The 24858-nt window shown below is 55.4% G+C and overlaps 1 protein-coding gene across 5 annotated transcripts in view; it reads right to left on the bottom strand.

Moving 5' to 3' along the window:
• Positions 1 to 9407, bottom strand: part of EBF4 (EBF family member 4) — an 80000-nt gene extending 70593 nt beyond the window's left edge. For 2 of the 5 annotated variants that reach the window (XM_055133122.1, XM_055133123.1), the window contains exons 1-2: positions 8459 to 8773; positions 7820 to 7941 (exon numbers count right to left, since the gene is read on the bottom strand). In XM_055133122.1, coding sequence (XP_054989097.1) covers positions 7820 to 7941; positions 8459 to 8773 — 437 coding nt within the window. Of the gene's footprint in view, positions 1 to 7819; positions 7942 to 8458; positions 8775 to 9205 lie in introns of those variants that run through there. The other 3 variants (XM_055133125.1, XM_055133126.1, XM_055133124.1) reach the window with 3 other exon arrangements.
• Positions 9408 to 24858: the final 15451 nt, after the last annotated feature.

Raw genomic sequence — 24858 nt, 5'->3', positions numbered from 1 at the left:
GCCGGAGGAAAGCCGGGGTGGGAGGCAGGCGGACGCCGGGGCCCCTCATTCACCGGTTCCCACACTAGCCTGCAGAGAGCTGAGGAAGGACAATGTCCCTGCCCTCCAGAGGGGATGGCAAGGGGCCGACACTGGGATGCGAGGGGACTTACAGGCAAGATCCCTTCGCCTTAAGGAAAAAAAAAAAGGATGAACCCCCAAGTCTGGAGACACAGGAGTTTTGTCGAGGCTTCCCTAGAAGCAGACCCTGAAACAAGGGTTCTAATGCAAAAAGCTTATTTAATTTTTTTTGGGGGGGCACACCCAGTGGTGCTCAAGGGTTACTCCTGGCTCTGCACTCAGGGGTCACTCCTGGTGGGACTCAGGGACCACAGGGGATACCGGGGATTGAACCCAGGTAGGTCGTGTGCAAGGCACTGCCCACTGTACTACCTCCCCAATGCAGCTAATTCTGGAGGCGATTCCAGAGGAGGTTGGCAAGAATGGGGGGGCATGGGAGACAGAGAAGCTCAGACAGACACATGATCCACGAGATCCCCCAGGGCCACTCCCTGGAGCTACCCCACGGGAGCTCTGAATGCCTCAGCGCTACCCACCCCCTTCTGCAGGGAGCGAGCAAGGGCAGCTCCCCCGTGTCAACCATTCACAGGCTGGAGGGGCTCTGGGGTGTCATTCCTCAGCCACTTCCGGCCTGCTGTGCAGGTGGACACATGGGGGCTGTGGCCCCAGGTCCGAATGCCCAGGAGTCAGATGCCCCTTGAGCTGGTGTCTGGAGGGTTGGGGGATGCGCATGGAGGGGGGGCTGGGGGTGGTGCCAAGCACAGTTTCCAGAGACCCCACCCCTCGGGTGACAACACGGAAACCAGCAAAGCTACAGCTTCGGGCAGCTGAGCGCAGCACGGCGGAGGAACACCCCAAACTGCCTCCCCATGCACAGGCTGGATGCAAATCCAGCAAGCGCTCACTTGTCCAGCACAAAGCCCGTGCCCTCTCCCCCTCCCCAAGGGCCTGCTCCTGGCCACAGCGGCACAGTGAGGCCAAGAGTCACCTCCACGCTTTCCCGAGCCCAGAATAATCAACAGTCTCTTCTCTCCCTCAAATGTTTGACACAAAACACTGTCCTGTCAACTCCCATGTATGCGGAGTTGGTGGGGTGTGTGTACCTGGGTTAAAGAACCTGGATTTTGGCGGGGGGGGGGGAGTGCTCATTTTCCTCTTCCCGCCCTGGCCCACTCCCCCAACCTTCGCCCACCTTTCCATCTTCTGCTCTGAAATAGGCCAAAAGTGAAAGGAGGCGGCTGGCAGTGAGAGATGCAAGGCTCGAAGGCTCGCTGTCTGGTGGGCTACTGGGGGGCGGCCAGTGCGGGCCAGGGGCTGCCTGGGGTCTGTGCCGGGTGTCCAGGGCAAGGACAGCGCAACCTTCAGAGGTGGCGCCTGTGCTAACTGCACAAGGGGATGGGAGGACAGGCTGGGGGCTACAGAGGGGAGTGGGGGAAGAGGCTGGGGGCTGCAGAGGGGAATGGGGGAAGAGGCTGGGGGCTGCAGAGGGGAGTGGGGGAACAGGCTGGGGGCCGCAGAGGGGGGTGGGAGGGCAGGCTGGGGGCCGCAGAGGGGAGTGGGGGAACAGGCTGGGGGCCGCAGAGGGGAGTGGGGGAAGAGGCTGGGGGCTGCAGAGGGGAGTGGGGGAACAGGCTGGGGGCCGCAGAGGGGGGTGGGAGGGCAGGCTGGGGGCCGTAGAGGGGAGTGGGGGAACAGGCTGGGGGCTGCAGAGGGGTCTGGCCCCTATTGCTGGAGCCACTAAGCAGGCTCCTGGAGAAGATCCTTGCCCCCCCCCCCCCCAGCAGCCTGATGCCCCGAGCCACTCCCTGGCAGCTCTGGACACGGCCACACTGTCCTGCAAGGCCAGGCCCATCTCCGCCCTCCCGACTCACCCCACCCTGGGCTGGCTCCTGGACCTCGGGCTCATTAGAAACGTGAGCCTCATAGGACCCGGGGCAACTGAAAGGGTGGGAGCACCTGCTTCTCAGGCTGACCCAGGGCTCGATCCCCAGCATCACAGGGTCCCCCAAGTACCACCAGAAGCAGGCCCCCAAGCTCAGTGCCAGGAGTAGCCCCTCAACACCACCAGCTGTGCTGTGGACCCCAAATAAAGCAAAACAGAACAAAATGGAGGTTGGGGTTTTTTTTGGTTTTTTTTTTGCTTTTTGGGTCACACCCGGCAATGATGCTCAGGGGTCATTCCTGGCTCTGCACTCAGGAATTACTCCTGGCGGTGCTCAGGGGACCATATGGGATGCTGGGAATCAAACCTGGGTCGGCCGCGTGCAAGGCAAACGCCCTACCTGCTGTGCTATCGCTCCAGCCCGTTTTTTTTTTTAGGGGTTTTTTTGGGCAACACCTGGCTCTGTTCTCAAGAATTACTCCCAGCAAATTTGGGGGCTCTGTGGGGTATCAGGGATTGAACCCAGATCAACCACATGCAAGGCAACCCCCCCACCCCATCCACTGTACCATCGCTGCAGCCCTCAAACAGAACAATCGGGGGGCTGAGGATGTGGCTCAAGTGGTAGATAGAGCACCTGTGCAGGTGTGAGGCCCCAACTTCGATTCCTGCCAGTGTTGGCCCCTTTTCTCCCCCCCCCCGCCCTGAGAATTGCCCTGGCGGCCCCCAAGGATCACTGGCCCAAGTACTGACTGGTACCACTGGGAGTATCACTGGTCCATGAACACAATTACTACAATTACAAAAAAAAAAAAAAAATCATGAAGGCTCTAAAACATGGGGTGAAATGATAGTACAGGGGTGAGGTCACTCTCTTTGATCCCTGGCATCAAAGGGTGCCCCAAGAGGGATGCAGCCCTGAAGCCCCTGGTCCCCAGCGCACGCCCAGGGTGGTGGGTCCCTGAAGCAGCACATTCTCTAGCCTCAGGCCGAACCGCTGGCCCAGAGGGCCGGGAACCACCAGCGAGGCCCGAGGGTCCCCCGAGCACCACTTGGGAGGCCCCAGACAAAGTAAAACAAAACACGAGCACATCCCACACCCCACGAAGGACACCTGGAGGCTTAGCCTCCGCCTCCCCAGAGAGGCACCCAGGCCTTCTGCCCCCGCCCCCGCCTCACCTGGCTGTTGCCTGCCGACAGCTCGTTTCCAGGCTGTGCCCGGGTTCAGCCTGATGGTTTGGCACTAAGATGCTTCGGAAGTGAGGACCAGCCCTGGGGTCCTCGGCAATGAGGGAGCCTGGGTGATCCAGGAGAAGCAAAGAACGTAAGTTCCCAGGACTTACATTTTGGGGCCGGAGCGACAGTACAGCGGGTAGGGTGTGTGCCTTGCATGCGGCTCGTCTGGGTTTGATCCCCGGCATCCCATATGGTCCCCTGAGCCCATCAGGAGTGACTCCCTGAGTACAGAGCCAGGAGTAAGCCCTGAGCACTGCTGGTTGTGGCCCCAAAGCAAAACGAAACAGAAAAAAAAAAAGTCTGTGTCTCCGGCATCTCATTCCTCTTCTGATTTCCCTCAAGTCCCTGCGAAGTCTAACTGGCTTCTGCGGTAGTCGGGATGAGCCCCGTCTCACCGTCCCGTAAGTGAAGGCCCCGTGCAGGATGTTCTGGTTTTGCTTCGCTCCGTTTTCCACACCTAGCACAGTCCTGAGTGACTCCCAGGGGAGCTGGCCCTTGCAAGCCAGGGAGATCTGCACCTCGGGAGAAGCAGGAGCTTCAGCTCTTCTGTCACCCACCTGGGCCCTCGAAGTCCAGCCCCCCTCCTCCCTCTCTGGTCACTCTCCCTCCAGGCACCCACTGCTCCCTGCTGGCATCCCTGGCCTTGGCCACAATCTACTGGCCTAGCCAGGGCCAGTCTGAGAGGCCCAGGGCCTCGCAATGCCACAAACCAAAACTAGGAGATTCACGGGGCGGGGGTGGGCTGGGGGGGACACCCTCTGAGGCAGTGCGGGCAGAGGGAGGCCCTGGTGGTCAGTCACAGCCCAGGTGCCCTGTGCTGCTGAGGTCACTTCCGAACCCCAGCATCCTAGGAAACCTCAGCCACTGAGCTCCCCAAACGCCGTTTCTCACTAGCCAGCCCCCTCCCCTTACCCTCACATCTACCTGAACGCTGCCCGCCCCCTTGCCCCCCACCCCAGGCCGGCCTGTCAGGTCCCAGGCTGAGGGCGGCTATTAATTATTAAAGCGCACAAAAGCATTTCCTAGCAGGGAGGCCCGCCTGCTGCTGCTTACAGGAAAGCTTCGCTCTCAGGGTACAGCGAGTGCGCTGGGACCGGCTGGGTAGGGATTGCGGGGAGCTGGCCCGGGTCTGCTCGGGGTCTCCCCAGGCCGGGACCCACATCAGAAGGAGAGCTACTTCGGGGCGATATCCTCAAGGAAGGGACCAGGGGGTAGAGGTGGGCCAGGGAAGGAGGGCTGGGTCGAGGGGTCTGAGAATTCAAATCCCATTGCCCGGGAGGGGACTGTCCCAGCCACGGGGTCTGCCAGGGGTCCGCAGGCAGAGTGCCTTCGAGGTAGAGCCCTGCGGGGCCAAGCTCCCGTCTCACCTCCCTGGGTGGACGGTGCAGCCTCTCTTTGCTTCCCACCTCTCAAGGGCTGGGAACTTTCCTTCCTGTTGGCAGGGACACCCCCACACTTGCTGATCTCAGCAGGCTGGGGGCCTCATCCTCCCCTAAAACTGTGGCTGGGACCAGACACTGGCTGCCTTAGTGCCCACTCCCCGGAGTCAGTGAGACACTGGTGACCACCAACATGGAGACGATGAAAGGGGGTTTAGGAGTCTCCCGCCTGCATTCCTGCTTCGCTCGCCACTGTTCCTGATGGCCACACCCGGCCCGCCACAGTGGACACAGGGCCAGGTCCATCCCTGCCCTACAGGAAGGGGCAGGCTGGCTGGGCAGTTAAGCCCGAGAGAGAAGCAAGAGCCTGAGGGACTGGGTCCTGGGCAACTTGGGAGTCTCTTCGGGCAGCACTCTGTCCCCAGCCTGCAGGAGCACAGGTGGAGGAAGCTGGGAGGGTCCTGGAGAAGCAGGATTTGATTCAGTGCATACGTGGGTACTGGGGCAGGCAGGGGACTGGGCTCGGAGAAATGCTCACTTCTCCATCATTGCTGGAGGCCAAGTAGCCCACAGGAGCTTCTGGGAAGGCTGGAACCACACTGTGATGGGCCCAGGATACTATCTGGGAGGAGGAGAATCACTGAGTCTTCAACAACGAAGGGGCAGGGTCGCAGCACAATTCTCTGGCAGTATCGCTCTGGCACCGGGTGTGGGCTGGGGGAGCTGACAGGCTGGGGCTGGGGCTTCAGGGGCAGAGGTGGGATCTAGTGGCCGGTCATTCTTCAAGCCATGGAGAAACGCAGCAGCAGACATGCAGTGTCACTGTTCCAAGTTAGCCCCGAGGGGGCCCGAGTGAGAGGACATGGCTGCAGGCTTACCTTGAGTATGGCCAACACTTGACCAATCCCCAGCACCACCTATGGCCCCCTGAGCCCCATCGGGAGTGATCCCTGAACACAGAGCCAGGAGTAAGCCCTGAGCATCACCAGGTGTGGTCCAAAGCAAAAACAAATATAAAACACAACAACAACAACAAAGAAAACCAGCATTTCTATATGCATTAAAATATTCTGAAATTATGCTTTAAAAAGAATTAAGGGCCTGGGAGACAGTACAGGCATTGAGGCACTTGCCTTGCACAAAACTAATCCTGGTTTGTTCTCTAGCACAGCGTAAGGTCCCCTGAGCACTACCAGGCATGAGCCCTGAGCACTGAGCCCAAAGTAAATCCTGAGCATTCTCAGGTGTGTCCCCACAACAAAACAAAAAAAGTTAGTGGTGGGGTACTGAGCGTGCTGGTGGGCAGTGGAGCCCGAGCCCATCGCGTGTCAGGTCCAGGGTAACTAAATGCTGGATGCGGCCACACCCCGCAGAAGATGAGACTGGACGCAGGACACAGGAGGGAAAGTCCTTGTCAACCAGGTGGCTATGGAGCAAAGGCAAGGAAAGCATCCAGGCAACTGTTACAGCCGAAGAGGGCCCCTGGGAGAGTACACAGCCTGGGGAGAGCACCCCCGCCCCCCACGAAGGGAAGCAACCAGAGGGGCCCTGAGGAAGGAAAAGATCCGCCTGCTCCCTCCTAACAGCAGAGGAGAAAGCAACCAACGACGGGGTGGAGGGGGAGAATGGGACACTCTCAGTTCCACTCAGGATCAGGGGATAAGCGACCTGGGGCTGCAGAAAGACCCCTCTCAGGGCTGCTTAATGAACCACCTCAGCCCTCCGGCCAATGGTCAGCACTGCTGGTGGCCAGAGCTTCCGGGAAGGGCCCTGTGCTTCGCTCCCCCCAGCTGCCAGCCAGCACCCTCCTCGCTCCTTGCCACCTTATTCCCTACGAGCCCTCGTAGGAACAGAGGACAACGGGGGGGGAGAAAGAAGAACCTTCCAGCACCACTGCTCCAGCCCCTCTTCCACTCGGCGCTCACTCCACAGCTGCTGGGGGCGAGGAAGTGGGAGCCCCCTGGAGACATGGACCGCGCTGGCTTAAAGGGAAAACTGGAGTCTACCCAAACCCGGGCAGGACCAAGAACAGGAGCCGCACGGCAAAACACACACTCATGGCAGGGAGGATGCGTGGGAAACCCGCCAGCAGGCTGTCAGTAGTTCCGTTAGACGAGGGATTTTTGTCTTCTAGTTTCGCTTTGCCTGGAATACAGCCACACCGGGAGAAAAACTTGTGTAAATGGAGTCTCAGGCAGGACCTTCCTCTTCCTGAAGAGACGAGCTGCAGAGCTCCCCCTCTGCCGGGGCTCCCTCCCTGTCTGCCAAAACCAGGAGCAGCTTTTCCCTTTGTATGGAGTGGGGCTAAGAGGCGACCCTGGCCAGGGCTCTGTGTGTGTGTGTGTGTGTGTGTGTGTGTGTGCGCGTGCAGACCTGACTGCATGCCCTTACCAGAATCCCTCACCCCTTCAGAGTAAGTCCCACTCCATCCCCTTGCGGGCACAGGGACAGCACTGCTCCAGCACTGACCACTGAGGACTCTGCCCGGAATCCCCACCTCCCAACTCACAACTAGGGGTGCAAAAACTTGGCAGGGGGCAGGTGTGAGCGCTCTGGGGGATAATCTTTAAACTTCCCTTGCAAATTAGGAGTCTGGGTTCCGTGCCCAGAAGCGTGTGAAAAGTCAGAGGAGACGGGTTCAGATTTCCAGGGATCACCCCCGCCTCGCCTTCCACAAGACTCCCCTCATAACATCTTGGGGAAAAGCGGGACCATTCAGCCAGGACGCCTGACGGTCCACAAAGCATCTCTTCCCGGCTCCCGAGGCCCCAGACACTTCTGAGGTCGGCACAGCCCCAACCTCCAACTCCGAGGGGCGTGGGAAAGCAGAAAAGGGGCTGGGTTTCGCGCCTTCCCAGGCCGAGTTGCAGAATCCGATCAGGACAGACTCTGGGACTGCCCAAAAAGGAGGGGGCTGACGGTTCCAGGACGGCAGATGGCTGATGGTCAGGTTCAGGGACTGCGCGGATCGGGTATCCCGGTTCTCTTTCCCCCCAAGTTAGGGTCCGCCAGGTCCGCGAGTGACAGTGAAAAAGCAGAGCCTGGACGGCCCGGAGGGGCGGCAGAAGCCCCGCCCCGGCCCGCCCCGCGCCCCCGGGAGGAAGCGCCGGCGCTCGGGACTGGGCGGACAGGAGAGTGCGCCGGGACCGTGCAGAGTTGGGGTCCCCTGCAGCCCTCGGCCCCAACCACCGAGCCGGCGGGGCGAAGGCGCTGCGCAGCCTTCCAAACCGCGCGCGCCGCCGGGCCGCGTCCGAGCGCTTACCTCTGCGCCGCGGTGCCGGCGTCCAGGATGCCCGCGCCCTGCATCCAGGAGCGCACCGAGCCCAGGCCGGCGGGCAGCAGAGGTTCCTCCTTCAGACTCAGCCCGCCGCGGGCCACAGCGTCCTGCGCGGGGAACATAAGGGCGCGCGGTCGGGGTGGAGGCGCCCGCACCGCTGGGGACCCGGGTCCCGCGTCTCAGCTCCGCCAGACCCGACGGCACCGGGCGCCGCCAGCAGCGCAGCGCAGCGCCGAGTTCCCCGCGGCTTGGTGCGCGCAAGCCTCTGGGGCGCTCCCTCGGAGAAAGCGGGTCCGCGAGCGCCGGCGCGGTCCCCTCCCCTCCCGGGGCGCGGGGCGGGGAGGTGGAGGGATTCCCCCGCGGCCTGAGCGCCGGCGGGCGCCCTGAGAGCGGGGCGGGGCGCGCGGGGAGCGCCGGCGGCAGCCGGGTCCGCGCGGAGGCGCCCCAGAGGCGCGCTCTGGCGGCTGCCCAGGGCCGCGGGCGTCGGAGGTGCTGGGGGGGTGGGGGCGAGCGCCCCGGGAGCTGCCTCGGGCGAGGCGGGGGCGCGGGGCCGCCCGCCCTTCCCGCCCCCCCGCGCCGCCCCCCTCCCGCCCGCCCGCGGCGCCGGCGCGGGGCGCTGATTACCATCCGGGAGGCGGAGGCTGCGGGCTCGGCGCGCGGCGGCGGCGGCGGCGCCAGGGGCGGCAGCGGCGGCAGGAGCAGCAGCAGCCGCGCGTCCCGGGGAAAGGCCGGGGCAGCGCCGGGCCAGCAGACGCCGCCGCCGCCGCCGCCGCCCCGCGTGCCCCGGCGCCCGGGCCCTGCGGCAGCCGCGGGCGGCAGCACCTGGAGCAGCAGCAGCAGCAGCCCGGCCGACTCCCCCCGGGGCCCGCTCCCCGCGCCGCCCCGCCGCGGCCGCCGCCGCCCGCAGCTCCCCGGGGCCTGGCCGCGGGCCCGGGCCATCCCGCCGCCGCCGCCGCTCCCGGGGGAGCGGGAGCCGAAGGGAGGGCGCGCGGGCGGGAGGAGGGACGGCGGGAGCGGGCGGGCCCAGGGGACGCGGGCCGGGGGCCGGGGGCGGGGCGGCGCGGCCGGCCGAGGGGCGGCCGGGGACGTGACATCATCGGGGGAGGAGCGGCCGGGCCCGGGCCGCCGCGGCGGGGCGGACCATGGCGCGGCGGTCGCGGGGGGCTGGGGGGCGGCGGCCTGGCCAAGGCCGCCGGGGTCGTGCTGGGGGACGTGAGGGGCCCGGCGGGCGCGGACGCGGGAGCGCACGGCCTCGGGGTCGCCTCGGGACGTACGCGGCCGCCCCGGGGTCCCCGCGACCGGCTCCCCGGGTCCCCGCCGCGCGCTCCGCGCCGACGCCCGGCGCCCGCTTCGACGCCTCGGAGCGTTTACCACCTTCGATGGTCTCGGCTCGCCGGGGCGGCCGAGGATGCCGGCGCCTCTCTCAGGCCCGGCCCGAGGCCCGCCGAGCGGGTCCCCATCCCGCGCCGCCTCTCCGAGGTGTCTGCAGTGGAAAATCTTTTCTTTCCCGGCTGGAATCTTTCAGCGACCTCTTGGTTTCCGAGACCAGTTGCACACTCGGACTCAGCGCGCCGCTGCCCTCCTCCAGGTCTCCAGCACCTTCCCTCTTGGGTTTCAGTAGTGCCCGCCCGCCCGGCGCAGAGGCCACATGCCCTGGTCAAGCCTCCGCCTCTCACTGCGCTCTGCTCCGGTCCGTGCCGGTCAGTGCCAGCCTGTGACCGAGCCCAGAATGCCGGTCCATCAGGTTCCCTGAGAACAGCAGGGGAGTGCCCAGCCCTTATGCCGCTGGCTCTCTTGAAACCCCTTGAAGCATCATTTTCCTGCCCTATCTGACTTCCACGCTCTTTGGGGAAGGGGAGGGGGCGTCCACTCCACATGGGCCCAGGGACGCTGGCTGCTGAAGTGTAACCTCCCAGAGCTGGTTCCCTTGACCTTTCCTCCTGACCCTCAGGCCCCTCCCAGTTCCTCAAGGTCTCTCTTTGACCCCTGGAAAATGGGCAGAGTAGGGCTCCTGGAGGGAATTCTCCAGCTCCCTGGCTCAACTCTCGCTCTTCATCTGCTGGTCCACAGAATCAGCTCTGTGACCCGGAGTTTGTAAGAACGCAGAATCTGAAGGCCCGTCCGGACCTGCTGATTCAGGACCTGGGTTGGAAGGAAGGGGTCCCGAGGAATGTTCAGGGGACCCAGGGGCACTTGGTCATACTCTACCATTGTCCTGGCCTTGGGAGCCACCTCACACCCAACAGAGATGGAGAGTGGGGGAGAAAGGAGCACGCAATGCCAAGAACTGAATTCTGGAGACTGTGCGTGCAAGGCATGTGCTTCAGTCCTTCGAGTTATCTCCCCAGCCTAGAACCTACATTCTAACATGATTCCAGGGGATTTGCACACATGTTGCATGCCATTGTTTGGTTTTGGGTTTTGGACCACATCCGGCAGTGTTCATGGCTCACTCCTGGCTTTGCATTCAGGAATTGCTCCTGGCAGTACTTGGGGACCATCGAGGGTGCCAGGTGTCAAATCTGGGTCACCCACATGCAAGGTGCCTTACCCACTGCCCTAGCTCTCAGGCCACACAAATTGCCTTTGAGAAGCACCCCTCTGTGTGAAGCAGCAGTTTCCAGTGTTTTCTATGCCTACACACAATGGCCAGGCTGAAGACTGAAACCACTGGTCCAGGTATCTTTTACTCACTCACCCCTCTCCAGCCGTCCAGCCTGCCTCTGGCTACAGGCTTTTCAGTAGGTCCCCCTCTCACTAACAGAGAGGAACCGGAAAGTCTGCCAGGATCTTGTTCTCTGTCCCCTGTTACTTCCTCACACACACACACACACACACACACACACACACACACACACCTTCCTCAAGTTATTTAATGCTAACCCCAGAACCTCTTTGCTTAAATCCATCTTCTACACCTGCTCATGTTGCCCAATCTGGTCTCTTTAGATACTTTTACATTTATTTATCTGTGTGTGTGTGTGGGAAGAGGGGCAACAGCACTTGAGGGCCATCAGGGCTGCACCTGATGTTCAAAGGGCCATGTGTTGTGGGGGTGTAACTCAGGTGCCGGATGCGTGTGCTGCATTCTTTGACCCATCTCAAGCTGCTGTGCATTCTCCCTTCCTCAGGTCTGGGGAAAGGATCTGACTGTCACCATCCTGTTGCACCAGTCCTGAATGCCAGTTGGAGAGGACAGAGCTAGCCTTGGCCCTCGGGGAGAATGGGGGCACTTTGGAAAGGATAGGGGTCCCTATCACAATAGTTTGGTCCCCAGGTCAGAGCTGCATTGTCTCTGCATGTTCTAAGCACACTTGTGCCCATTTCACATACTCCAACGCCTCCTTTGATCTCCCCTGGTCCATCCATGGTCCCTTATGATGCCCACCTGACAGTTAAAAATGTATTTATTTTTATCATTTAACATAGTTAAAATAGTGTTAACATGTATGGCTTTCATGTGCAACGTTATTGCACCTTCACCACTCTCCTCTGTGCCTCCTGGCCCACCTCTTCATTTCCTCCCACTCCTTACTTCTCCGTGATTTGTGTCTTGTAATAGAAGACCTAGGGCTTATCATTGTTCGATACCGCCTTGCTTCTCTGCATTCCATAAAAAGTGAGACAATCTAGTATTTCCCTTCTCCCGCTGATTTTTTTTTTTTTTTTGCTTAATGTAATCCCTTCTAGTTCCTTCCAAGTTGTAGCACACTGCATGATTTCAAATGTTTCTTACAGGTACATAGTTGTCCAGTGAGTATCTAGACCCTGTCTTTATCCTTTCAGCTGTCACTGGACAAATATCTCTGTATCCTGGCTGCTGTTCTTAGTACTGCAGTGAACACAGGTGTGCATCCATCTTCCAAATTAATGTTTTTGTTTTGGGGTGGGAGCAGATGTTAAGAAGTGAAATCACGGGGCTGAAGTGATAGCACAGCAGGTAGGGCATTTGCCTTGCACATGGCCAACCCGGGTTTGATTCCCAGCATCCCATATGGTCCCCCAAGCACCGCCAGGAGAAATTCCTGAGTGCAGAGCCAGGAGTAATCTCCACCCCCCAACCCCCATGCATCAACAGGTGTGATCCAAAAAGCAAAAAAAAAAAAAAAAGTGAAATCACTGGATCATGTGGGAATTCTAGTCTTACTTTTTGGAGACATCTGCATACTGTTTCTCATGGAGGCTGAACTGGATGACATTTCTACCACAGTGAATGAGGGTTCCACCACATCATCCCCACAACACTGATTGTGTCCCATCTTTTGGATACTGATGCAAGATGGTATCTCATTGTTGCTTTGATTTGTATTTCCCCAATAATAAGTGATGAAGAATACTTTTTTGCATGCCTTCAGGCTACCCATTTATCTGATATTACTGTTTTACTTGCAGTATGCTCCTCCATCCTTCCTGCCACCATAGTACCAAGGTATCTCCACCATTGTCCCAAGGTCCCTTTCTGCCCATTACCCAGCCCCCTGCCTTAACTCCTTCGGTTCACAGTTCTTTTATTTATTTTTCAGTTTTTTGGTTTTGGGGCCACACTGAGTGGTGCTCGGAGCTAACACTCAGGCATCCCTCCTGGTGGGGTTCTGGGGGCCATCTTGGGTAATGGGGATTGTACCTGGGTCAAGTGTGTGCCAGGGAATCGCCAAGCTCACTGTACTATCTCTCCAGCCCTCAGCTCATAGTTCTCTTAACAGTATGTAGGATTTGTTTCCACTGAAGACTGTGTGATTCCTTGCTTGTTGCTTCATTCTCTGCCTATTAGAGAAATCGTCCATTATTGGTCTTTTTCCTTCTGATTCACTAGCATGACACCCAATACTTCCATCCAAGGTGGCTGCTAGAGATCCCACTAGCAGCTGAGCGGTGCTCCTTGTGTATCTCTGCCCCTGTTTCTTGATGTACTCATCGTCAGCAGGCACTTGGGTTATTTGCCAAGTTTCAGCTATCACTTAAAAGTTCTTCCTTCATGTCCCTCTCCTATCCCAGTCCTCATGATGACAATCTTGTTTTGCTTTGGAGTTACTCCCGGCTCTGTGCACAGGCTCTCCTGGCCGTGCTCAGGAGACCATATGTAGTGCCTGGGATTGAACTGGGATCAGCTGAATGCAAAGCAAGTGTCTGAACCCTGTTTTATCTCTAGGCCCACAGTGACAATCTTTAACAATGAATCTTTCCTGTCCTCCCCCTGACCCCACCCAGAGGTGGAGAAGTCTTCCCGGTCAGATTACTCCCTCCATGTCTCTCTCACTGTCCACCCGCCCACTCCTAACTGGTGTCCTCCATCCTGCCAACTTTTAAAACGCTATTAGTAAAATGGTGGCCACACCCATTGTGGTGGTTCTGATGGTTTGGTGCTGCAGGGCCGCCAGTCACTCGTGGTTTTGGGGGTGGGACAAGAGGATTAGACTCAAGACCTTGCACAGGCGAGGCATATGCGCTACCACTTAAGCCATGTCCCTGATCCCTCCTCATGCTACATTAAACAACAACAACAAAAACCCGGCCCATTACCTGCTTAGAAATTTCCAAATGTCTCTGTGACTCTCCAAAGAGATACTTAAGAACTCATATTTGGAATATTTTAGGCCTTTCAGATACCCACTCCAAATGTTTGTGGCCATTCCCTCACACAGTGAGTTCCTTGCTTGCCTGGCACCAAAGATCTTACTAGTTCTGAGACACAGACCCACATTCTCAGCTCTGTGCTTTTATTCTGGCTGTCCCTGCCAGTTGCAATGTCTCCACTTTTGCAACAGCTTTCTTCTCTGGGAAGTGACAGGGTCCACATTCCTTTTCTGGCTTTGATGTGGAAGATCTTTATATCCCCCTGATCAATCAGGGGATAGGTGCTCAGAATTAACTTGATACCAAAAGGGTGTCAGCTCAGGGGCTGGAGCAATAGCACAGCAGGTAGGGCATTTGCCTTGCATGCGGCCGACCCGGGTTCGATTCCCAGCATCCCATGTGGTCCCCCGAGCACCACCAGGAGGAATTCCTGAGTGCATGAACCAGGAGTAACCCCTGTGCATCGCCAGGTGTGACCTAAAAACAAAACAAAACAAAACAAACAAACAAAAAGGGGTGTCAGCCCAGGCTAGGGACTCAGGCACTTTCTGTGCCCACTTCAGTGCATTTCTACTCAGTTCTAACCACTTTCACTGGAAAGAAACCAACCAGCATGGGGCTTAAGACCAACCAGGGTCTGCAGCGCTAGGAAAGTCTTTTTGAACTAGAGCCCCTGAGACCAGCTCAAGTTCTCTGAGGGACAAGGGTAACTCTTGGCTGTAAGGCCCACGAGTGAATCCTGGGGTAAGAGCTAAGTCTGTCTCTGCCTTAGATGCGGCCACAAGCCTGCTTCTTGGAACCCTTTCTTGGAATGCTACCACTTAAAGTTTGCATGATTTCTCTTTTTCCCTTTGGCAAACATTCCCTCCCAAACTGCAAGAGCGAGCTTCTCTGAGCAAGGAATTTAGGGAGCCTGCTTTGACTGTGGCCACAGAAAGCTGAAGCAGGAGACCGGGGAGTGGTTGTCAGGGTATGTAGAGGATGTGGTTCCTTCTGGCCCACACCCAGCCAGGCCTCTAGCTCATGCTGCTCACCATATCCTGCTGGCTCCTGGGCATCTGCGCCCACATCCACAGGGAGGACTCTGGTTGTGGGCCCAGCGCCAGAGGATGAGCAGGGAGCGAGTCACAGGCAATACCCCTGTAAACACTCGTGTTGCCCAGGAGTGGCCAGGCAGGAGGGTTAGAGCAGGGCCCCACCATAGAAGGGCTGAGCTTGAGAGGGGGTAAGGGGGCCTGGGGCAGAGGGAGCATCCTGTGTAGAGACTATCAGAGCTGGGGCTTGCAAGATGATGTTCAAGGGTTGAAACACAAGTTTGGTACATGGGAGCCCCGGGTTCCATCCCCAGTCTAGAATGGATCTCCAAGAGACCCCTAAGTACCCGGCAGGGAGTAGCTCCCAACTCTGCCAGGTATGTCCTCCCATAAACCGCCCTCCTCCCCAAAAAAAGAAAAAAGAAAAACGATTGACCAGCAGAGCTGAATGGGACAAGCGTTTGCCCCTGCTTCAAAGTGGAAGACGTGGGCTGGAGTGATAGCACAGCAGGGAGTGTGCTTGCCTAGCACACCGCCGGCCCGGGTTCAATCCCCCCACATCCCCGAGCACTGCCAGGAGTGATTCCTGAGTGCAGAGCCAGGAGTAACCCCTGAGCATCGCTGGGTGTGACCCAAAAAGCCAAAAAAAAAAAAAAGAAAGAGTGGAAGACTTTAGCACTGGAGGTACCCTACCTGGGATGCAGTTCGGAGAACTTCACATTGTTCCTTCCGGCCTCGGCCTTAAGGCAATACTTCTACAAGCAGCAGAACTCCTTCCCCACCGCTGCTTTTCTCAAGAGGAGATCCAGCCCCTTGCAAACAGGTGGGAAGCCTTGGCAGGGGCGCCTGTGGCCAGGCTGTGAGTTGGGCCGTAGCGCCCCCTGGAGGTTGCAAAGCGCCAGTCAGGCACTTGGATCTGCTCCATAGCAAGTTCCCTGGGTGTGAATTAAGGTGCAGGAAACAGAAACAGAGCACTGGAGCAGCCACTGTCTGGGCCAGGGAGCCAGCGCAAGTGGCAGGGCACATACTCTGTGTGTGTGAGGTTCTAGTTCTGTCTCCGCGTACTTCTGGGGGTGGCTCTTATACATATATGCGCAAGCGTAAAATGCAGCTGTTCTGGGGGCTGGAGTGATAGATAGCACAGCAGGTAGGGCGTTTGCCTTGCACCCAGCCGACCCGGGTTCAATTCCCAGCATCCCATATGGTCCCCTGAGCACTGCCAGGGGTAATTCCTGAGTGCAGAGCCAGGAGTAACCCCTGTACATTGCCGGGTGTGACCCAAAAAGCAAAATAAATAAAAAAATAAATAAAAATTAGAGACCAGAGGGGGCTGGAGTGATAGCACAGTGGGTAGGGCGTTTGCCTTGCACGCGGCCGACCCGGGTTCGATTCCCAGCATCCCATATGGTCCCCTGAGCACCGCCAGGAGTAATTCCTGAGTGTAGAGCCAGGAGTGACCCCTGAGCATCGCCGGGTGTGACCCAAAAAGAAAAAAATTCAGCTGTTCTTGTCCTTGTGCAGTAAATACAAAATCCAGGGCCATCCCAGGAGGATTCTCCCGCTCTTCATCTTCCTCTCTGACTCCTGAAAGTTTCTCTGAATGTCTTTGGAAAAATTTGGACTGCAGAACTTGCCCTAGGATCCATCCCATTGCCACTCTAGGATGTCCTCTGGAAGGCATCCCGGTGTGTGGGGTCTGGATTGGGAGTCTCCAAGAGTCTTGCTCCCATCTCCAGCTTCCAAAGGAAATAAAACTGCCTGTTGTGGGGTGAGTTACCCCATCCCAGTCCCAAGCCCATGCAGAACCAGCTTTAGTCTGCACTGAGCAGAGGAGGGATGAGTGGCCCTGGTACAACACCTCCCATGTCCGGCCCCCTCCTGCCCTCCGACCAGGCTGGATGTGCAGCTTTTCCAAGAGTGTCGCCTTCCCACCCGGAGTTGTGGCAGCCCAACAGTGCCCTTTGGTCACTCTCAAGCACTGGAAGAAAACCTAGAATAATACTATAGGTAGGGCATGTGGCCCAACTAGGTTCAATCCCCGGCATCCCATAGGTTGTCCTGAGCACTCCTGGGACTGATTCCTGAACCCCGAGCCAGGAGTAACCCCTGAGCATTGCTGGGTGTGGCCCCAAAACAAAAACAATAGTTCAAGATTAGGACACATGCCTTGCATGCACACACACACAGTTTGATTCCCAGCACCACATGTGACCCCCGGCCTCTGCCCCACTGAAGTGGCCCTGGAGGACCCAGAGCACCACTGGGGTGGTCCCCAGCACTGTAGGGCCCAAGCAATACTACTTATGCCCCTGTATTCAACAAAGTGGCCGGTTGACCCTCCTGAGTACCACGTGGAAGCCCCACAAACTGTAAATAATATATAAAGCAATAATATATTTAATACATGTATATGAAGTCAATATATTATACACACACATATATATATACACATATATATATATGTATGTATTGGGAGTGTGGGATGAAATCCAGGGCCACACATGTGAGGCATGTGCTCTGCCACTAAGCTCCAGCCCTAGGACATATCCATTTCCTTTCACTTTGGGAGCAAACTCAGATTCCTCTTCTGATTGTTGTGAGGTCACTGGGGAAGTAATCTGAGGTCCCTGAACAGAGCAGGAAGGGGTCGGCTGTCAGTGGGTGACAGAGAGCGAAGAGGGGAAAGGCCTTGCACAGGCCTGTTCTTGAGCAGGCTTCAGCTTCACGGACCCCCCACGCCCATGACGGGCTGCACAAGCTCTTTGCCTGTCTTCCTGTCAGCAGCCCCTTGCCATATGTTCCGCAGGTCAGACATAATTATGAATTTGGAATTTGTAATTTTATACTTTCTTCTCTTTCGGTGATTATAAAAGCTTATTTCACACACACACACACACACACACACACACACACACACACACACAGAGTTCAGTGAGACTTATTCCTGTAGCCCTTGAGCTGGGTTAAAGAACTTGCCTTGCAAACAGCTGCTCCCACCATGCGGCCTCCTGAGCACCCCTGGGTACAACCCTGGAGGTCCCTGAGCATCCTGAGGTGACCCAGGTAATCCCCCACACCCTAGGGCTGAGCTGCAACCTCCAGTTCTGGCATTGACCTGCCAGCCCTGGTCGTCTGAGAATTGCTAGGAGGGGCCCTAGGGCCCCCCCACCCCCGAGCTTCTTCGCTTAGAAAACCACCTCTCTTCCCGCAAGAAACTGTAATCTGACCCAATGTTTATATCATCATCATAAAAAGGCACCGCGAAGGGGACATGTGGAAACAATTGATTTCTCTGCTGAACACAACTATTGTTCAGGCTCATTCCAGGGTTTCAAACATGCTGAAGCTATTTCCTCCATTGAGATCTTAATGGCCCACACATTGGCATCGCCACACATTCGTCTCTCGCAAGCTTCAGAAAGGGAGCAAATCCCTGCAGTACCCCGCACTCATCTGCTCCCAGGCGATGTCGGCGGTAACTCCATAAATGCTTTCAGCTCCGGGGGGGGGGGGGGGGGTGGGAACACAGTCGGCCTTGCTCAGGGTACCTCAAGCGCAGAGACCTCGCCTGAGCCTCATGCAGGCGGGCTTGTGCCCAGCCCCTGGAGCTCTCTCTGGTTCTCAGTTCTTTTTCTTTAATTTGCTTTAAAAAAAAAAGTTACAGCAGAGGGGACAGAGAGATAGCACAGTAGGTAAGACTCTTGCTTTGCACATGGTTGACCCTGGTTTGATCCCTGGCATCCCGTATGGTCTCCTGAGCCCACCAGAGCACAGAGCCAGGAATAAGCCCTGAGTACCACTGGATGTGGCAAAAAACATCACTGCATCACTGTCATCCCATTGCTCATCAATTTGCTCAAGCAGGCACCAGTAACATCTCCATTGTGAGACTGGTTACTGTCTTTGGGTAGCTTGCCAGGCTCTGCCATGGGGGCAAGATACTCTTGGTAGCTTGCCAGACTCTCTGAGAGAGACAGAGGAATCGAACCCAGGTTGGCCGTGTGCAAGGCAAATGGCCTACACGCTGTGCTATCACTCCAGCCAAAAATAATGGAAAGAAAAAGAAAAAAATATTATAGTATAGGAGCTGGAGAGATAGTACAGTGTGTAAGTCTCTTGCCTTACATGTGGCCCACCCAGGCTCACTGCCCAAAGCCCCAGATGGTTCCCCAAATCCTGCCAGGACTGATTCCTGAGTAGAGTCAGGAGTCAGCCCCTCCTCTGCCCAAAATTTACAGCATAACCCAGTTAACTGCACAAATATCGCATAAATACCTAACTAGTTCATACTCATGTAACTACTGTCTACAATACAAGTCATTTCCAGGATGGTAGAATAGTTCAGCAGGTAGGGCACTTGCTTTGCATGTGGCTGAACTAGGGTTTGTTTGTTTTAACTTTTATTGAATCACTGTGAGATAGACCATTACAAAGCTGTTCATGATTGGATTTCAGTCATACAGTATTCCAACAGCCATCCCTCCACAGTGTACGTTTCCCAGCACCAGTGTCCCCAGGTTCCCTCCCATAACCCCCCACCCCCTGTCTGCCTCTATGGGAGGTGCTTTCTCTCTCTTCCTCTCTCTCTCTCCCTCCCTCTCTCTCTCTCTCTCTCTCTCTCTGTCTCTCTGTCTCTCTTTCTCTCTCTCTCTCCTTTTGGGCATTGTGATTTGCAATATTGACACTGGAAGGTTATTAAGAATATCCTGGGGCTGGAGTGATAGCACAGTGGGTAAGGCATTTGCCTTGCACTTGGCTGACCCGGGTTCAATCTCCGGCATCCCATATGGTCCCCCAAGCACCGCCAGGAGTAATTCCTGAGTGCAAAGCCAGGAGTAACCCCTGAGCATCGCTGGGTGTGACCCAAAAAGCAAAAAAAAAAAATCCCTTATCAATCATCTGCCACACAGGCGGTGGTGGGGGTGGGTGGGACGGGAGGTATACTGGGGTTCTTGGTAGTGGACCATGTGCACTGGTGAAGGGATGGGTGTTTGATCATTGTATGACTGAGATTTTAACCTGAAAGCTTTGTAACTGTTCTCACAGTGACTCAATTAAAAAAAAAAGAAGAAGAAGAATATCCCTTACCTACTTTTCACCCTCAGATCTAGTCCAGCGTGATCATTCTCAACTATTATTGTTATACTGGTCTCTTCTCTATCTTACCTACCCTCGGCCACCCACACACACTTGTGGTTAGTTCCAACCAGTGACCAGTCCTCCTAACCCCTGTTTTCCCTGGCCATGGGTATTATTCTTCTACTATATACATTTTTATATACCACAATGAATGCAGTCATTCTATATCCTGTCCTTTTCCTCCTGACTCACTTCACTCAGTTCACGATACTCTCTGTGTTCATCCATTTATAGTCAAATTTCATGACTTTATTTTTTCTGACAGTTGCATAGTATTCCATTGTGTAGATGTGCCATAGTTTCTTTATCCATTCATTTGTTCTTGTGCACTCAGGTTGTTTCCAGATTCTGGCTATGGTGAACAGTGCTGCAATGAACATAGAAGTGCAGATGGTATTACTGTTTTTTGGGCCCCCAGAGCATAATCCAAGAAGTGATATTGCTGATAGCTGACCTAGGTTTGGCTCCTGGCACCTCATATGATCCCCTAAGCTTGCCAGGAGTCCTGAGTGCAGAGGGCAGCAGCTGAATGTGTCCCCCAAATGAAAACAAAACAAGCAACAGCAAAAAAAATACAAATACAGAAAGAGATAGTACAGCAAGTAAGGTGCTTGCTTTGCACGCAGCCAACCTGGGTTGGATCCCTACATCCCATGTGGTCCCCGAGCACCACCAGGAATAAATTCAAAGAGCAGAGCCAGGAGTAACCCCTGCTCATTTATAAGTGTGGTTCCCTGCCCCAAATAAAACACTAGAAGTTGTTTCCAAAATGCCAGGGTCTTCTCTGCTGCCTCCTTCTCGTGATCACGTGCCCCCTAGTGCCAGCTCCTCTCCCACTTCTTACCCTGAACCTTCTCTCTGTTCTCGAAATGCTTGCAAATAGTCTCATGCATTATGTAAGCTTTTTGTTTTGTTTTGTTTTGAGAGGGGCTACTTCTGGCAGGGCTTGGGCAGTGGGGGGACCATGGGGTGCTGACGTCCTGCAGGCAGAGTGTGCCCTCGGCCCTTTGAGCCATCTCCTCAGGCCAGATTTTGGATTTTTTTTTCTTTTCAGTTTTTGGGTCACCCTTGGCAGTGGTCAGGGGTCACTCCTAGTGATGCACTCGAGAATCACTCCTGGCAGTACTCAGGGGGGACCAGATGGGGTGCTGGGGATCGAACCTAGGTCATCAGCAGGCATGGCAAGCACCTTACCCATTGTTCTATCACTCCAGCCACAACCAACTATGAAGTTTTTATATCTGGTTTTCACTCACCCTTCTAGCTGAAATGCATCCATGCTGTGCCTAAGCGCAGCTCACTTATTTTAATTTCTAGGTAGTATTCCTAGTGCAAAGTTTCATAACTTTAATTTAAATTTTTTGTTTTTGTTTAGTTTTTGGGCCAAGGCCAGTGGTGCTCAGGGAGGATCACATGACTCTGTGTCAGAGATCACTCTTGCCAATGCTCAGGGGACCGCATGGAGTGAAGGGTTAGCTGCTGCATGCAACTGCCTTGCTCATGGTCTATATCTCAACCCCAGTAAAATGTACTGATGAATTTTTTAATATTTTTTTTTACTGGGGCTGGAGGGATAGCACAGCGGGGAGGGCATTTGCCTTGCATGTGGTCGACCCGGGTTTGATTCCCAGCATCCCATGTGGTCCCCTGAGCACCGCCAGGGGTAATTCCTGAGTGCAGACCCAGGAGTAACCCCTGTGTATCACCAGGTGTGACCCAAAAAGCCAAAAAAAAAACAAATAATTTTTTTAACTGTATTTTTACACTTTTTTTTACACTGATGTTTTTTATACTGATCCTCCCTGTACCCTTTCTCAACTTTGCAACATCCATCTCTTGTTCTGAATCTCCTTTTGCTAAGAACCTCAGGGTTTCAGTATGTCTGTGAATGCTGTTTCCTCCAGCCTTAACTGAATTCTGCATGATACTTGCAAGGGACTGAACATCTGTTAGCCCCAGAAATCCATATTTTGAAGCACCCACACAAGTTTTTCTGCTGGCCCTGGAGGGGAGATCAAGGCTTGGTGAGACAGTAAGAGCAGGGCCCTTTCACTATTAGACTTCTAAGCGTTGAAAGTTCCTTTTTCTTCTTTCCTTCCTTTGTTCTTAATTTAGGAGAGGGATTCAAAAGATATGTATAAAAACTTTTATCCCTCCTTCCTCAAATAAATTCACATTTTTTCAAGTACACAGAACATTCTTTCTTTAAAAAATAATTTTAAATTGTATTAAAGAGCCATGATTTACAAAATTTCTACTTGCCTTCCTTCCTCCTTCCCTCCCTCCCTTTCTTCCTCCCTCCCTCCCTTCCACCCTCCCTTCCTCCCTCCCTCCCTCCCTCCCTCTCTCCCTTCCTTCCTCCCTCCCTCCCTCCTTCCCTTCCTTCCTTCCTTCCTTCCTTCCTTCCTTCCTTCCTTCCTTCCTTCCTTCCTTCCTTCCTTCCTTCCTTCCTTCCTTCCTTCTTTCCTTCTTCCTTTCTGCCATGCTCAGGGATCATTCCTGACTCTGTTCTCAGGGGTCACTCAGGTGCTCAGAGGACCATGTCTGGCTCCAGGGGTCCGAACCAGGTCGGCCATATGCAAGGTAAGCACCTAACCCCCTGTATTTTCTGGGACCACCTTTTTTCCTTTACACTTGGCAGTGCTCAGGGGTTGCTCTCAGGGCAGTGCTGGGGCAGGGAATGGGATGAGGGGAGAGCAGCCGGTGCTCCTTCAGCCTCAGGCAAAGCTCATTCCAGCCCTCTGAGCAGCGCCCCAGCCCAACATGTTGCTCTACTTGCAAGCAAGTAAGTCAGCGGTTAACTGTTTCTTGGATACAAGCAGCAGAAGAATCGTGTGTGTGTGTGTGTGTGTGTGTGTGTGTGTGTGTGTCCCGCCTTGCCCCCCAAGTCCCCAAGGGGTAGTGTGGAGAAGCCACACCGTGTATCTGTGTTGCGCCTGATGGACCCGGCGAAGAGTCAACCCCTTTTGAATAGGGGGCAGGAGGCAGTTCTGCCCTGGAGACAGAGCTTCCTGCACCCTGCAGCTTGCGGGCTGCAGCCCCGAGGAGCACAGCCGTGATGCCGTGCCCTGCCAGCGGGTGTGATTCCCTCTCCCCACGGCAGTCCTGCACATCCTGGAACCTGAGTAGCCCCGGCGGCAGCCCTGCTCCGAGACTGAGCAGCAGAGGCGGGAGCCACTTCCGTGTGTCTGATGCAAAATTGAATCAAGGCCACTGTCAATAGAACTTCAGGCAGCGCAAGAAGCCAGGGCCAGGAGCCACCTCTCCTGTGCTGGCCTGTGCCCCAGGCCCAGTCTCCTGGGAGCCCCAAGGGCCCAGGGCTCACTTCAGGGCTCAGCATAGAGGCAAAGTCGGATTTCTACTTATTTGACTCATTATTTCTATCATTTTTTTTTGGTTTTTGGGTCACACCCGGCAATACACAGGGGTTACTCCTGGCTCTTCACTCAGGAATTACCCCTGGCAGTGCTCAGGGGACCATATGGGATGTTGGGATTCGAACCCGGGTCGGCCGCGTGCAAGGCAAACCCTACCCGCTGTGCTATCGCTCCAGCCCCTATTTCTATCATTTTAATATCCTCCACACAGGCTAAAACTATCCTTTCCCTCCCTCCCTCCCTCCCTCCCTCCCTCCTTCCTTCCTTCCTTCCTTCCTTCCTTCTTTCTTCCTTTTTTTTCAGCCTCACCTGATGATGCTCATAAGTTACTCCTGACTCTGAACCCAGGAATCAACTCCTGGCAGGCTCAAGGAACCATATGGGATTCTGGGGACAAAACTTGGGTCAGCCACATGTAAGGCAAATGCCCTACCCACTGTACTATTGCTCTGACCCCTCAATTGTCTTCCTTCCTTCCTTCCTTCCTTCCTTCCTTCCTTCCTTCCTTCCTTCCTTCCTTCCTTCCTTCCTTCCTTCCTTCCTTCCTTCCTCCCTCCCTCCCTCCCTCCCTCCCTCCCTCCCTCCCTCCCTCCCTTCTTTCCTTCCTTCCTTTGTTTCTTTCTTTCCCTCTCTCTTTCTTTCTGTTCATGATTTACAATCCTGAAAATGCTATGGTTCCATGCAAACAATATTCTAACACCACACCTTCCACCAGTCTGTCTGGTTCCTTCCACCACTGTCCCAGGGTCTCCCCTTATTGAACCCCACCCCCATACCTTCTCACTCTTCCTGAACTGAATTCTGTAGACCAGTTCTCAGGTTCTGTTGCCTTTGACCATCTGTGATTCCCTAACTATGCTTCTTTATATCCCACATATGAGAGATCATCCTGTGTCTGTGCCTCAACAGTGTATAGCTGTAACATCCCAAGCAAGCCCAATCTCATCAGACTTCAACAACACAACATCCTCTAGTCCCTTCCTCGGAGCAGGGAATTGTAGGATTTCATTTGTTCTTATTGCTGAGTGGTATTCTGTTGAGAATAAATACCACAGCTTAATTTTTATTTTTTTATCCCTCTCGGAGAGCCCGGCAAGCTACTGAGAGTATCCCAACCACATGGCAGAGCCTGGTAATCTACCCCTGGTGTATTCGATATGCCAATAACAGTAACAACAAGTAATGGAGACGTTACTGGCACCCACGTGAGCAAATTGATGAACAACGGGATGACAATGCTACAGTGCTTTGTTTTGGGGCCATACCCAGAGGTGCTCTGTGCTTACTCCTGGCTCTACACCCAGGAATCAATCCCAGTTGTGCTCAGGAGACCATATGGGATGCCGGGTGTCAACCCAGGTTGGCTGTGTGCCAGACAAGTGCCCTATCCACTGCACTTTCCCTCCCGCCCTATATACCACAGTTTTCAAGTTGAATTTTTAGCCATGAAAGTTCTCACAGAGCTTTAACAGTAAAGCACTATATGTCCCATGTGTGAGGCTGTGGATTCAGTCCTTCATTGGCACTCTAAGGCACACAGATATACACATGCACCTCATGCACGCTCCTTACAAGCCAGCTTATATTGTGTGTTGTGCTTTAGGGTCTTCACCAACCACTGGAAGAGGCAGAAAGAGGCTGAAAAACCAGTCTTCAGCCTTAATGGTGAGACATTCCAGAACTATACACAAAAACATGACCTGGAGCATCTCATATCATCCCAGTTCACACTTCGTGTTAGGAGGGCCAGGAGAACAGTCCATGATTGGAAGTTTGCCACAAGCGGTGGGGAGGGGGCAGTTAGGGTAGAGAAGAGATCACCGTGACGATGATGGTGGGAAATGACCACTCTGGACAAGAACTGAGTGCTGAAAGCAGGGAAAGGGATATGCTTGATAAC

Source organism: Sorex araneus, chromosome 3 (assembly GCF_027595985.1).
Source record: "Sorex araneus isolate mSorAra2 chromosome 3, mSorAra2.pri, whole genome shotgun sequence".
Taxonomy (NCBI): domain Eukaryota; kingdom Metazoa; phylum Chordata; class Mammalia; order Eulipotyphla; family Soricidae; genus Sorex; species Sorex araneus.
The sequence above is the reverse complement of the archived record's forward strand: the minus strand, read 5'-3'. Positions and strand labels throughout refer to the sequence as shown.